The following is a 14,819-nucleotide window of genomic DNA, read 5'->3' on the forward strand; positions in this document are numbered from 1 at the left end:
GGGACTCCAGCTCAGAAAGGCCTCATGGAGGCAGGCCTGAGTCCGTGGGACGGCTTGCCCAACAACAAAGGACCGCTGAGCACACAGTAGGTGCCTTGTCCACAACGCTGTGATTTTTATCAGCTCACAGAGCTCTCCCAACTAGTAGCTAATTTTTCATTTAAAAATGCCACTTGAGATGAAGCACGGAGATAAAATCAAACTCTTTCCGTTTCTGATCTAATCTTCTAAGTGGGGCAAAAGGGGCGCCCAGACCGATGATCTCCACGTCTGCTCACTATAGGTAAGGAGCTGGCAGGTTCTGAGCAGATTTCTGGGAACTGCACAAGCCACAGGAAGAGCAGGCTGCTAGTCTTACAGACACTCGCCCGCTGCCAACTCTTTCATTTTTCTTTTTAAAGGGTGGCTCATTCTCAAGGTGCCAGAACAGGCAAGTTGAACGAACCAGCCACAGATGCAGCGTGATCTGGAAGAGTGCTCAAGAGTTGAACAAACTGGTTATTTGCGAAGAGAAAATGATTTCCACCATCTCAGATCTGCCGCTTAGTTGGGAGAGTTTAGAGCTTATCAGCGCTTTCAGGTTCTCTTGCTTTCTTTGTATTTGGCTGGGTCAGCTCTTGCTGATTTTTTTTTTTTTTTTTTTTTTTTTTTAAAAGACGTGCTTGCCAGAAACCATTTGGTTTTCTTGACTGTCCCTTTCTACAAGAGGACTATTTTGGGTCCTCCCTCCATGGATCCTCAAGTTTTTCCAAGGAGGCTGTGGAAGACATCTGTTTTATCTTTTCCCTCTTGTTTTCCTTCCGGGACCACTCCCCCTCCCCTCGGTAGTGGGGCTGTACCTCACATAACCCCATCTCGGGGCTGGGCCTATGACTCAGGCAGACCAACTGAAACACCTATGCTCTTGTTTCCAGGGTGGAACACATGACCCAACCGGGGATGATAAGGTTCCTATCTGGAGGAACTGATTCAGATGCGAAAACATACACGGCCCCACTCCTCTCGAGAATGCAAGTGCCGAGACCATGTAGAAGTGGGGAGTCCTCTTGGCCAGCATGCGAAGACGGCTTGCTTTTTCACCGCCGCCAAGAGAAGGCGAGCTGAGCTGAGACACAAAGGACCCAAAACCCCAGACTTTGTTTGAGCCCTGAGCCACCCCTATCTGAAGTGAGCGCGCTCTTTGGCCTCTCTAGTAACGGAGCCAAGAGATTCCCCTTTTCAGTGAAGTCAGGGTGAGTGGGCCACAGGGACTGTAACTACACCAGACACCGAGGAGATCCAGGGGCAGGAGGACCAAGCTGAGCACCCGGGGCCGCCTCACCTATGTGTTGAGCACAGGTGTCGCAATATTCCGCGTACAGGGACTCGAAGCAGTGGCAACAGTAGGGCCTTCCCTCCTTCATGATGTAGCGCTGGCCGCCGAGCACTGTCTCGCACTCGAAGCAGCAAAAGTGTTTCATGTGCCAGTGCCGCCCCTCGGCTTCTGTGCATTCGTCTGCAAAGATGATCTAGAGATGGGGAAGCCAAATGATCAGTGGTTAAGACCCAGCTACGAGAAGGCACTTTAAAGGACAACAGCTGTGGGGGCCCCAAATGAGAAGCATGGGAAAGCAGGTCCTTCTCACAAATCGCTCAATAAAAAACCTGGACGTATATGCATATTCTAGATCTTTATCAGTTGGGATGAGCCTACAGCACCATGAAACACAGTTTCTGGTCTGGCCAGGTATGAACTTAACCACATTTAATACGAGAAATCATGTTCTACCCTGAAGAATATGAAGCAAGACCAGAAACTGATAGCTCATGGGCACTCCAGATAACATATATGTTTTATTTGGCGGATACACAATCTTTTTTAAAAACAGGAAATGTCACATTAATGCCTGAAATCCTGGTTTCTCTGTTGAAAACACAGCATTTAAGAAGAGGGATTGCTATTTCCAGGTGAGTGGTGAGTTCTCCAGCTCCGTCCTATTTTTCACCACTCACTGTTGTCTTAAAATGTGTCACCTTCACGGACAACACCTGCCTTGTCCTCAGAAGCACTTGTGTTTTGACCTCCAATATGGAATTTTTGAAATTTCAAAGCACAGATTTCAAAGCTTACTACAAACCACAGTAATCAAGACAGTGTGGTGCTGGTATAAAAATAGACATACAGATCAATAGAAGAGAAATAAAAGTCCAGAAATAAAGCCAAACATTTATGGCCAAGTGATTATCAACAAAGACGCCAAGGACATTCAACGGGGAAAGAATGGTCTTTTCAAATGTGGCTGGGCCAGTTGGATAGCCACATGCAAAAGAATGAATCTGAGCTGTATACAAAAATTAATTCAAAAGGGATCAGAGACTTAATGAGCCAAATACGATAAAGGGCTTAAAAGAAAACACAAGTGTAAATATTCATGACCTTGGACCCAGGTTTCTTAGCTGTGACACTGAGAGTGTAAGCAACAAAAGAAAAAAACAGATATATTGGACTTCATCAGAATTAACAACTTCTGTGCTTCAAAGGACATCCTCAAAAAAGTGAAATATAACCAGAGAATGGGAGACAATAGTTGCAAATCATATATCTAGTAAGGAACTAGTATCCAGAATATATAAACAGCTCCACAATAAAAAGAAAAGCCACCCAATTAAAAAACAGGCAGAGGATTTGAATAGACATTTCAAAAAAAGAAGATACAAAAACAACGGATAAACATATGAAAAGATGCTCAACGTTATCACCTGTTAGGGATATACATATCCAAATCACAACGTGGTATTACTTCCTACACACTAAAATGAAAACAATGAAAAAGTACGTGTTGAGGAAGATGTAGGGAAAGTGCAACACCATTCACTGACGGTGGGAATGTAAAACAGCATAGCTTCTCTGGACGGGAGTGTCGACAGCCTCAAAAAGTTAAACACAGAATTACGGTATGACCCAGCAATTCCGCTCCTGGGTATATGTTCAAGAAAACTGAAAAGATACGTGCACACAAACACCTGCATATGCATGTTCATACACTACTGATCATAGTAGTCAAAAAGTGGAAAGAACTTAAATGTCCATCAATGGACAAAGGGCTCAACAAAATGGGACGTATACACATGACTGAGTATTATTCAGCCCTGGGAAGGAATAAAGCACCATTACACGCTACAACGTGGATTAACCCTGAAAACATGGCTCTAAACGAAAGAAGCCAGACACAAAAGATCCACTTATGTGGAATGTCCAGAATATATAAATGCACAGAGACAGAGAATAGACCAGCGGATGCCAGGGCTGGGGGAAGGGCGGGCGTGACCGCTAATAGATACAAAGTTTCTTTTTGGGTGATGAAAATGACCTAGGATTAGACAGCAGTGACAGGTGTACAACTCTGTGAATATACTAACACCCACCAAATTGGACACCTATAAAGGGTGAATGAACCCTATGATGTGTGAATGACATCTCAATAAACAAAAATTGCGAAACACTTAAATCATCCTATTCCTTGGCCATTAGATAACAGCAAGTGTTAGGAGCACAAATCTCCAGAAGGAGAAGAAACTGAGGCAAAGCGGCGGCCTGGAATTACAGAGGTAGAACTGAACTGGGTTTCCCAAATACCTCTCTAGAGGGCCTCTTTAGATCATCACCATTATTAGCATTAGAATCCAAATTAGTTAAGGCTGGTCAACTTCCTCCTGGAGAAGGGAACCTCCCCTAGGCAAGTAGTAGTGGACTAGGGCTGAACAAGGGCAGGGCTGCTTACAGAGGCCCACATTGCTGTCTGCAAGGTCAGAACCAAAAATCCGTTCTGTGTAGGAGGAAACTCCCCAAATTATCCCAAAACTTTCCCCAAATTATTCCATAAAAGCGGTCAGGTTTAGAACATTCTCCTTTCTCCTCCAAACTTAAAAAAAAAGAAAGAAAGAGAAGGAAAAACTTTTTACAGGAATACAGGCAATAGAAGCTCCAAACTTCTGAAGCCAAAGCACATCTCCTATTCTTGCAGCTTACAGATCATACTGCCATGTGTTCCCGGTGGGAGAAAACACCAGGCACGGGCTTTGTACTCCAGGGTGCTTTGTGACCTGGGGTAGCACATTCAAGTACCTCCCAGAGCGTGGGGCAGAGCTCTCCACAGGAAATATGCCTCGGCCTCCTGAATCCTCATTGGAGCTCTGCTCAATCATGGGAAAGCGAAATAGTGCCACCAAATGTCTCCCTTCTCAAACCAGTTTGTCCCACTGAAGCTTTAGGAATCGGAACTTCAGGGCCACACCATTACTGAAATCTAACGCTGCACAATGCCTTTCTTTAACAGTTCAGAACTGACCCAGTAGCAATGACTCCCCTCAGCTACAGAAGCTGCTTTCCTACCTGGATGCCCAGGGGATGGCCACTTTCAGGCATGCTAGCAACCAGGGATGGGGGTGGGGCTTGCTTCTTGCAAGGTTAATAGAAGAAGGTGGAGGGGTCTAGGGTTTTCTTCTGTGCGGGGCGGGGCGTTGGGGGTGGGATGTTGCCTAAGGCACAACTGAGGGGCCACGGGCAGGGCTTGAGCCCCCATGCGGCGTGCTCTGACCTCATCGCAGGCTGCGCAGCGCGGCTTCAGGCACTCGGCGTGGTGCCTGCCACAGTAGATCTTCCCATCTTGGTAAAAGTAGATCAAATCCACCAGCAGCTCGTTGCAGACGGTGCATATGAAGCACGGGGGGTGCCAGCAAACCCCGTGGCCGGCGCGCGATGCAAACACGGCGATGTCCCCGCCGTTAATCTGGCCTCCGCACTGTGAGGCAATGAGACACGTCAGCACAAACACCAGCCCCGTCTCTCAGGGCTGCACATAACGGTAAGAGACCACCACCACCACCTAGAGCGGGTCACCGTGCACTGATTTTCAACACGGTGACTGTGCTCCTTGTGTCACATATGTGGCAGGGCGGTCTTTGCTCTCCCTCCCCTCCACTCCATGCTCTCCTTCCCTGCAAGGAAGGCGAAGATGAAGTGACTGAGAAAATAAGGAGTCACAAGGTGGGAAAGGAGGACAAACTCTTTTAGGATAACGACCACACAGGAGCTCTACAAGCAGGAGGCCAAGTGACATGTGGTGAAGGTGTCCTTATCTTTGAGATGCTCCAAACTCTACGTGGAGGCACAGGGGAGTTTAACACCAGCAGGAACAGGTGGCAGGGGGTGGGGGGCTGAAGAGGGGGGCTGTAACATGGGAGAGGGGGTGGGTTCATAAAAGCATGCCCCCCTTTAACTATTTCTCCAAAGGCCTTTGAGGCAGGCTTTTAGCCTGTCTTCTCTAACTTCTTTTTGACTTAGTCTTGACTGACAAGGCACCACTTTTTTTTTTTATTATTTAAAAAAAAATTTTTTTTTAAAGTTTTTATTTATTTTTGAGACAGAGAGAGACAGAGCATGAGCAGGGGAGGGGAAGAGAAAGAGGGAGACACAGAATCTGAAGCGGGCTCCAGGCTCTGAGCTATCCACACAGAGCCTGACGCGGGCCTCGTACTCAAAGACTGTGAGATCATGACTTGAGCTGAAGTTGGACGCTTAACCGACTGAGCCACCCAGGCGCCCGGACAAGGCACCACTTCTAAGGCCAGACTATGGAAAGGGCTTCTTCTCTCCCCTTCCCCTATCTTCTTACTCATGTTCCAAACTTCCTTCCCTCACGCGGAAAGGAACGAGGCAACAACCCTGACAACCCACACGTGATGGCTGAGGTCAGGGCTTTGAAGCGGGAGTCAAGCGTGAGGAGGTAGGTCCAGGGAGAGGTTCTCTGCTGATGACGGCAATGGCCATGAGGTTCACACCTGAGGGTCTAGTTGGATGGCCCCACATGAGTGGCTGAGCTCCAGTCACCATGTCTAAAGAATAGAAAAGCTGCCTCTAAACCTTTCCCACACCGTGGCCCTGGCCATCATATAGGTTGAAACGTTTCACAGAAAATGAAGTAAAGGTCTCGTGGAACAGTTTCTGGGAGCTCATTGGTGGAAGTGACGAGACCAAAGGAAGATGTTTTGTTACAAAAGGTACTGTCCGTGCTTTCCTAACATTGGTAGACCTGGGATAAGCATAGTGATAAAAGATAAATGGAAGCACATTAAAATTTTTAAGAGTGTATGTGAGCACATATGATTTAAATTGGGTGCCTTAATCAAACTTAAAGTGGCTAAGAGGGCTCCGCCTACCTGGGACTAGGAGGGAGGTTCTCCAGAGAAGACAGGGATGCAAAGCAAGGAAATTATTTGATTGGCTGTAGCTTAAGTGGTTGCTTTATTTGAGAAAGCCTAGTTACCTATTGATGATGGGTTGATTTTAAGGGTCATCTTCTCAATACTAAGGCAATGTCTTTGGCTTAGGCTTTGGTTTGCTTAGGTAGGCTACAAAGGTCTTAGAGACACCTCAGTGTAATGGCTTTGTTTAATTGCTTTAACAATACGGAATCTCACATAATCATCACCTTAATTCCACCACGTGGGCATTTGTCATGTACAGTTTGCAGATGACAAATGGAGGAAAAACAACATGGTCAGGGTCATCTGGCAGGAACATGAGTCAATCTTGTCCTTCTGCCTCCATGCCTTTGTCACTATCTTATACTACTTTCGACACCCGCCCATGAAATGCCCAACCTTCCTTTCTCCTTAGAAGAGCCCAGCTGGGCTGGTTCCAGCAGGCTGATCTCAGAGCAGCAAAATTCTGGATCTGAGGACACTGAATCGCACATCTTATTTTTTTTTTTTTTAAGTTTCATTTATTTATTTTGAGAGAGAGAGAGAGTGAGGTGGGGACGGGCAGAGAGAAAGGGGGAGAGAGGATCTAAAACAGACTCTGTGCTGACAGCAGACAGAGCCCAAAGCAGGGCTTGAACTCACAAACCATGGGCACATGCCCTAAGCCAAAGTTGGACTCTTAACTGACTCAGCCACTCAGGTGCCCCTGAATCTCACATCTTAACCAGTGACCACCCCCATATCAAGGGGAAAGACTCCATTGCCAAGTCTCTGGTCCTGTGGCTCCCCTATTAAGGAGCTCCTGTATTTCACCCACGTGAACCTTCTCACACCACCCCTCCAAAATCGAAAAAGGGCAGTCAAACGCACCCACTCCCCTCAGGCAGTGTCTTGCTTTCTCTTCACTGATCCAGCTCACGTATCTTCAGCACCTGGAAGGTTTCCTTAAGAGCTTGAGGAGGTAGAGGAGGCTTTACAAAGAGCACCAGAGCCAAAGAGCAGTGCCGAAAGTGATGATCAGCACCAGAAGGCTCTATGGCCAAGAGGAGGGGCAGGGAGAACACAGGCGGGCTGCACGTCCACCTTTCTTTCTTTAAAACCCTCCACCACCATGCCCTGAGCACGCTACAGGAGATGAAGAGAACACACGAACCCAGACTCTTCACCTCAGTGAGGTCCCAGAGAGCATTCAGGGGGACTGCATGCATGTTGCTGAAGAACCCTCAAACCCAAGGAGATGACCATTCACCACCCCCTTTAAACGGTCCTGGGATGAACCCATGGTCCAAATTCCTTTTTCTAAAGGGCTCATTTTAAAATAGAAATCCATGGGGTGTCTGGGTAGCTCAGTCGGTTAAGCGTCCGACTTCAGCTCAGGTCATGATCTCACAGTTCATGAGTTCGAGCCCTGTGTCGGGCTCTGGGCTGACAGCTCAGAGCCTGGAGCCTGCTTCAGATTCTGTGTCTCCCTTTCTCTCTGCTCTCCCCTGCTCACGCTCTCTCTCCCTCAACAATAAAATAAACGTTAAAGATAAATTAAAAAAATAAAATAGAAATCCATCATGTTTTTCCTTTGCTTAAATCCTTCAAATGACTCCCCATCTCCTCCCAATGGCTTATACCACTGGCCCTCCATGAACTCACTTCACCTGCTACTTCTCTCCCTTTGCTCCCTCTGCCATGCCACAATGGCCAACTCTGCTGGTCCTTGAGCACAACAGAAATGCTCCTGCCAAGGGGCACCTGGGTGGCTCAGTTGTTTGAGCGTTTGGCGACTCTTGGTTTCGGCTGAGGTCACGATCTCGCAGGTTCGTGAGCTTAAGCCCTGTGTTGGGCTCTGTGCTGATGGCATGAAGCCTGCTTGGGATTCTCGGTCTCCCTCATTCTCTCTGCCCCTCCCCCACTCGTGCTGTCTCTCTCTCTCAAAGTACATAAACATTAAAAAAAAAAAAAAAAAAAAAGAGGGGCGCCTGGATAGCTCAGTCGGTTAAACGTCCGACTTCAGCTCAGGTCACGATCTCGCGGTCCGTGAGTTCGAGCCCCGCGTCGGGCTCTGGGCTGATGGCTCAGGGCCTGGAGCCTGCTTCTAATTCTGTGTCTCCCTCTCTCTCTGCCCCTCCCCTGTTCATGCTCTGTCTCTCTGTCTCAAAAATAAATAAACGTTAAAAAAAAAATTAAAAAAAAAAAGAAAAAAAAGAAATGCCTCAAAGCCTGTGAGATGCCTGTTCCCTCCACCCACTGAGATCTGCAATACCCCCTCCCGCAGTTCCTGGGAACCTCTGCTCAGAAGCCGCCTTCTAAGAGGCGCCTTAAGCAGCCACTTTTCTGAAAATCGCAACCTCCTCAGACTCGCAGCGTTTGGAGCCTCCTTTCCCGCTGTGTTTTTTCTTCTTTATTTTATTGTTTGACTTCTGCCCCTAGAACCGAACCCCACACAAGGGCAATATCAAGCTCTGAAGTCTTTTGTTTGCTGCTGTATCCCTGAGAGCTAGACCTGCGCATGACGCACAGTAGGCACTCAATAAAAGAACTGTTGAACAAACAAACACGTACAAGGAGGTCAGAGCAATCCCTCCTCCCTCCCTGGAATCCAGGCTCACCTGCTCACAAATAGCTCCTGTCATCGTGACTGGGAAGGGTCTGACATTCCCTCGGCCCAAGTTTTCCCGTTTCCTCTGGTTGCTGAAGAGCTTTAGCTCCCTCTTCTCTTCCTCATCCAGGGAGTTGCAATATCGAACCTGAACAGACACAGAGAGCGGCAGAGTGGATGTCGCCCTTGCTCCATGGGATTTCTGAAGCCCATGCCCCGGAGTTTTCTTCGGTAAACACGCTCCCATTCCGTTGTACTGCTCTGGTCTGCACGGTCCCACCAGCAGGCTCGGGGCTGTTTAAATGGAGTCTCTACCTAAGATGGCGGACAGCCAACACAGCTTACGAGAGGCGCCAAACTCCGGAGCCCACGTCATAAGCAGGCTAAAGGTTCTGGAACTGTTCCTCATCCCTACCGCCCTGCTCTAAGCCACACTAAGGTTCACATCACGCGGGATAGCTCTGATGCTGGTCAAAATCGGGGACGTTTTCCTTCTTTAAAAATGAGGTGGCTCTTCAAATGGATGGCAGGGTCCAGATATGTTCACCTCCACGTGCCCACGTGAGTGATCCTTGACACCAATGGACGGCTCCATGCTAGCAAGCCAGAGCAGCTCTCAACTTCTGTTCTCCCATCTTATTTTGCCAAAACGGACAACCAAAGCCTTGAGGCTAAGGAGTTGGACCAGAGCTATGGTTGCTGCTTCATGGAAGTCCCTGCATGTTTATCCGTGTACAGGAGGGAAAAGGGCTGCCCACTGGGCTATGGCTAACACATCAACTTGCATAAGATATTTTCCTTCTCATTAAATACAAAAACTCGGAGAAGTAAGCAAGGGACACTTGGAGACACTCAAATCCAGCACTCCCCAGGCTCTCCCCTTATGAACTCACACAATGGGAATTCTGCCATAGTCCTAAACTATTATTTACTTAATGCCGGCTTTAAAACGGACTCACTTTTTAAAAACTTGAATACATTTAAAAAATTACAGTATATTACGACTATAAATCGCAAGTCCCTATCACCTACCAAAATCAGATGGTAACCATAAAACTAAACAGTGTAAGAATGAAACCGTGTTGCTGGATTCTAGCCACTTCTGCTTGTGGGAGACCCTAAAGCAGAGGTTACTTGGTTACTCACAAGTAAGGACTGGCACGAGTTGCAGAGGTGTGAGGAAACGGATAGTCCAGAATGAAATTCCCCAGTGCTTATTCAACCGCTCGATCATGAGGAGTGGAGCCCACTTTAAGTGGGAGGGATTCTCTCCTTACATGGTTCACTTTTCGTTCACTGCCATGTCTGTGTGTCACCTAAAGTTGTGTGTCTGCCACACTTTGGGCAACATGGATCTAATCCCGCCTCCCTGTCTGACTTTTGAGAAATGTGAACATCAAGAAAGGTAGGTGAGATGCTCAGATGGTATGTGATACAAGGGTTAGAGGGAAACTTCTGAACCAGGACAGTCGCATCCCAATTGGAAAACCAGTGCCTCTGTATGTATCTCAACTGTTTCATCGGGGCATATGACAGAATGATCAAACATTGATTTGAGAATCACTCTTTGTCCTCCAAAGGGCCATGTCAAATGGGCGAAATCTGCCCACGGGCTCATGAGTAAGGAAATCTCACCAACAGGAAGAAGGAATTTGAATGGTCTCTTTTCATGAAACCACAGTTAACTGTAAATGGAATAAATCATTAACAGCAGAGAACAGAGAACCTTGCTCTATCAAGTAAAAAAGAGTTTAAAAAAAAAAAAAAAAGTCCTCACGTGGATGTCCCTGAGGACACTGCCGTGACCCGAACAGCCCAGAATATATGGTGACACAGCTGACATTTTATGGATGTGCTTTTAAAGAAAGGCACACCCTCTCCTGCTTGTAAAAACCCGCATTTTCACTTCCAAATTAGTTAGCTGGGCATCGGGTTACAGTACTCGCTCTCAGCTTTAAAAGAGGAAACACTGTTTGTATTTGTTTCATGAAGTCCAAAGGAGCAGCAGGAAACTGGCTCTCTTTCTAGGGACGTGCTTCAATTTTTTAAGCTTCTGCTTCACTTACTCAAATTTATTTTTCAGGCGTCTGAATTATCCCATTTGATCTGAATATGGCAATATAAATGATACAATAGTACCTACTCCTTTCCCTGGAGATCCGGCTTGTGGGTGGGAGCCGTCGGTAGAAACCTGGGGTCCACCCAGCTCTCTTAAGGGGTTATTTCTCCTTTCAATTTAAATTTATGTTTTTGTTTCGCATGCAATCAGAGTTAGGTGGACAAGTCCATTCTAGAGGAGGACTGTTTTTAAAAACCAGATACTTAAAAATTAATTTCTAGTTTATAAACCTAAACCCCTCAAGCAGGATGATCTTTTAAAGACGCATTCACGTATTTCCCTTTATGGGCCACCTGACTTCGGAGATAAGAAATGCCTGCTTACAGTGCCTACTGTCTAGGTCCAGAAAAAAAAAAACAACAACAGCCTGCAAGCCATTCTTCCACGTGTATAAACGGTGACCCGGCAAGATGGCCTTTAAATGACAAAAACACAGACGTTCGAGAGCTGCAGACCTGGACATGTGACTTCTAAGGCAGCATAATGTGGAAAACTTGCACACTCGTTTAACATGAAACGATGCTGAAAATTCCAGAGAATCACAGGGTTTTTGCAGGGCTTGAACTGGCCCAGGGAACTGCAATCAGCTAAGGGACTCTGGCAACTAGCTCATTCTTCTTCACTGAAAACCTGGACTTGAACTTTTAACTTTTAAGGCTCCCTGGTTACCCCAAACTAGCTAGCAGCACCAGGCAGAGAGGCAAATCCAGTCCATAATGAGATCTGCCTTTCGAGAATTCTCTCCAGAAAGTGTCGGGCAGTTTCTCTTGGCCCTAATTAAGGAAGCTGAAGCCTAAAACGAATGCACCGGAGTTTTTCTTTGGAGAGCTCACGGATCACAGCATTCTGATGATGAAGAAGGTGACAGTTCACAGAAGCTCCCGCGCACAGTCTTCCTAAGGCCCCGCTGCCCCCTTACCTCATTGTCATGTGGCGGCAGCTGGTGTAATAGCTGCTTGATCCGAAGTTTCTCTCCAGGACTGTTGACATAAGGAACCTTCTCTTCTGGGAGACAGCTATAGTACTGGTGAACCTGAGGGATGGAGAGCACAGAGATCACTTGACATGCCCATTACTCAAACCACCTGCCCATTCCCACTCCTCGGGAGGCTCATTCCGGCAGCAGGACACCGTCTACTCTTCTGCTCCCCCTTCTCTCCACCCTTCCGAGACTCAACGGCATATGCGTTTCTCACTGCAAGCAGACGGACTCATCCTTGAAGAGGCAGTGGGGCAAATCACCCCTCCTGGGGTTTTCCCTCTCTTGCAGGGGGGAAAACAAAGCCATCATGCTTTCTGGAAGAAGAGAATTCGGCAAACAGGCTGGTAGGGCTTTGTCGTCAGGCTCCCCCCCGAGAGAGAGAGAGAGAGAGAGAGAGAGAGAGAGAGCAACTTTACCATTTTCCCTGTGAGTCTCCGGCATGCTCCGTGCCTCCCTAGCCAAAGGGATGTGTCAGTGCCTGCCTCACACTGGAGCCAGAGCCAGACTCTGGCACTGGGTGAGCTGCTGGGTCCCTCAGCCTCCACCTACATTAAAAGCCCTCTAGGTTTTGAGCTCTTTGTAAGGGCAGGTAGCAGCTCACATCTGTCGGAAAACAGAGTCACTAAATCTGGGATACTGAGTATGTAATTAAAAATTGTCATTAACATGAGTATTTTTGCACATCCTAGAATGCTCCTCTTTAAAACTGTTAGGACATATTCTTGTACTTTTTGAGGCTCATTCAATTCTAACAAAGACTTGAGAAAGCATCTAGATTTGCCTGGGGAAAACAAAACAGACATTCTACCATCCAGCTGTATGCAAAGCTAGGGTAAGAAAAAATCGGCCAAAACGGAAGGTATGTTATTATATAGGAGAAGCCAAAAACAAAACAAAAAAAAAACTCACAAGCTCAGATGACATCATGGAAAATTCTTTTCAACTATCTCTTAGCATCACTACCAGCTCTTGCAAAACAAGGTATTCATTCAACAAGACAGAGAAGACAGAAGACTTGTGGCTCTGAATTTATCATATTTGTTCCACTTCACAAACTTGGTCTAATTGCTTTGAGTTCAGGGAGCCCTAGGGCGCCTGGGTGGCGCAGTCGGTTAAGCGTCCGACTTTAGCCAGGTCACGATCTCGCGGTCCGGGAGTTCGAGCCCTGCGTCGGGCTCTGGGCTGATGGCTCAGAGCCTGGAGCCTGTTTCTGATTCTGTGTCTCCCTCTCTCTCTGCCCCTCCCCCGTTCATGCTCTGTCTCTCTCTGTCCCAAAAATAAATAAACGTTGAGTTCAGGGAGCCCTGGACATGAACATTTGTTTTGGGAATGCTGGGGCAAAGAGTTAAAAATCTCTGTCTACTTTGACCTCCAGAAACGAAACCATAACTGTTAAGGCGTGAGGGGTGGGGGTGGGTGGAAATAAGGCTTTGCAGGGACAAGGTCTTACCAAAATGCGAAAGCCACCCTTATTTTCATAAAAAATGGTTGTAACCATTCACCATCATGTGTGGCTACCACAGCCTTCAGCAAACCTCAAAGTCAACCATATAGACTGCTCGTCACAGACTAGGTGGTTTCTCAAGACAGGGCCCTGCAATGCCTCGCCAGAGGGACTTGGCGGGAAGCCACGTCCTGGATGAGAAGGAAGGGCTCTGGGTTTTGAAAGCAGCCCACAGGTTATCAGCATTCTCTCGGAGAAGAAATGAAAGCCCAGATCACGAGTTAGTTTGGGATTAGAAGCTGGCCACGGGCCCATCAGAGACTGGCACGCCATTTTGCGCTCAGAGGAATCTGGGCACCATACACTACAGCAGGTAAGTGCAGGCAGAAAACAGAGCACTGTGTCTCGGGGAATGGGCCTTACCTCCCACGCCGAGAGACTGCTTGGAGCAAAGCCTTGCCTTAGTATCCCTCCGACATTTTCACAACTCCTACCCTAGTGACAGAACCTTAGGACAGATGCTAATAAGAAAGGAATCACTGCAGATGCTTGAAAACAGTCCAATTTGAGCTTGATGGAGCCTCTCCTTTCTCAGATACGCCTCTTCACTGCCCAGAGCACAGGTATCCCTGAGAGCCCCTGTGACTGCGACACCTTGAGCCAAGCCTTTGCTGATACTGTCCAGGGCTGACCCCAGTTGGGACCTTCTCTGGCTCTTCTGCGGCTTGGCCAGGTAGACCAGAACCCCCACGCATGGCTCTGTCACTTTTCATCTCCATGCTCCTGAGTGAGCTCCATAGCCTCTAAGAATCCTCATCATAGGACCCCGGCAATTAAATGAGGCGAAGGCTGGGAACCTGGCCCTCAAAACAATAAATAACATGAATGCACAGTGGTGAGTCTATTATCCAGCCCGCGTGCTCCAAAGGGAACAATCGGATTTTCCTGGCCTCTCTTTTCCATTTTGAGAGATACAGCAACACTGTCAACTTGCAGAGCGAGACCACACCCCGAGGCCCCCACCCATCTTAGTCTAAGAAAGAAGGCTACAAGGGAGAAAGATGATATTTAAGCTGGTCTGATTTCAGAGGGGAAAAAAAAAAAAAAAGGGCAAATTACTGTAATGATGTGCTGTTGTCTCGAGAAACCCAGTGGTGTAGGAGGGCCTCATGAGGAACTGGAACCTGTACCTGGAAGGTGTCTGGTGAGGGATTCTCATCTCTCTATGCCCAGTGTCCTCTGATCTCTGCCCTAGGCTTCTTCCCTTCTGCCTGCTGGCTTCTCAAAGTTTAAGGTTTCCCATAGCACCCGAATTTACACAACTTCACTTCAGTTCCATCCTAGAATGACTCACTTTGCTCAATTTCGAAATCGCCAGAGAAGGACCCTGCTTACCCCATCTTGTGCCAGGTCTACACCTGCAGACTGGAATGGAGAAGTT

The 14,819-nt window shown here is 47.4% G+C and overlaps 1 protein-coding gene across 3 annotated transcripts in view; it reads right to left on the reverse strand.

Annotated features, from left to right (window-relative positions):
* Nucleotides 1-14,819, reverse strand: part of PRICKLE2 (prickle planar cell polarity protein 2) — a 329,015-nt gene that overhangs the window by 47,861 nt on the left and 266,335 nt on the right. For all 3 annotated transcript variants that reach the window (XM_045493430.1, XM_045493429.1, XM_045493431.1), the window contains 4 exons: nt 11,872-11,985; nt 8,844-8,981; nt 4,578-4,781; nt 1,322-1,508 (listed from right to left, as the gene is read on the reverse strand). In XM_045493430.1, the coding sequence (XP_045349386.1) occupies nt 1,322-1,508; nt 4,578-4,781; nt 8,844-8,981; nt 11,872-11,985 (643 nt within the window). The remainder of the gene's footprint in view (nt 1-1,321; nt 1,509-4,577; nt 4,782-8,843; nt 8,982-11,871; nt 11,986-14,819) is intronic.

This window comes from Leopardus geoffroyi, chromosome A2 (genome assembly GCF_018350155.1).
Source record: "Leopardus geoffroyi isolate Oge1 chromosome A2, O.geoffroyi_Oge1_pat1.0, whole genome shotgun sequence".
Classification (NCBI taxonomy): domain Eukaryota; kingdom Metazoa; phylum Chordata; class Mammalia; order Carnivora; family Felidae; genus Leopardus; species Leopardus geoffroyi.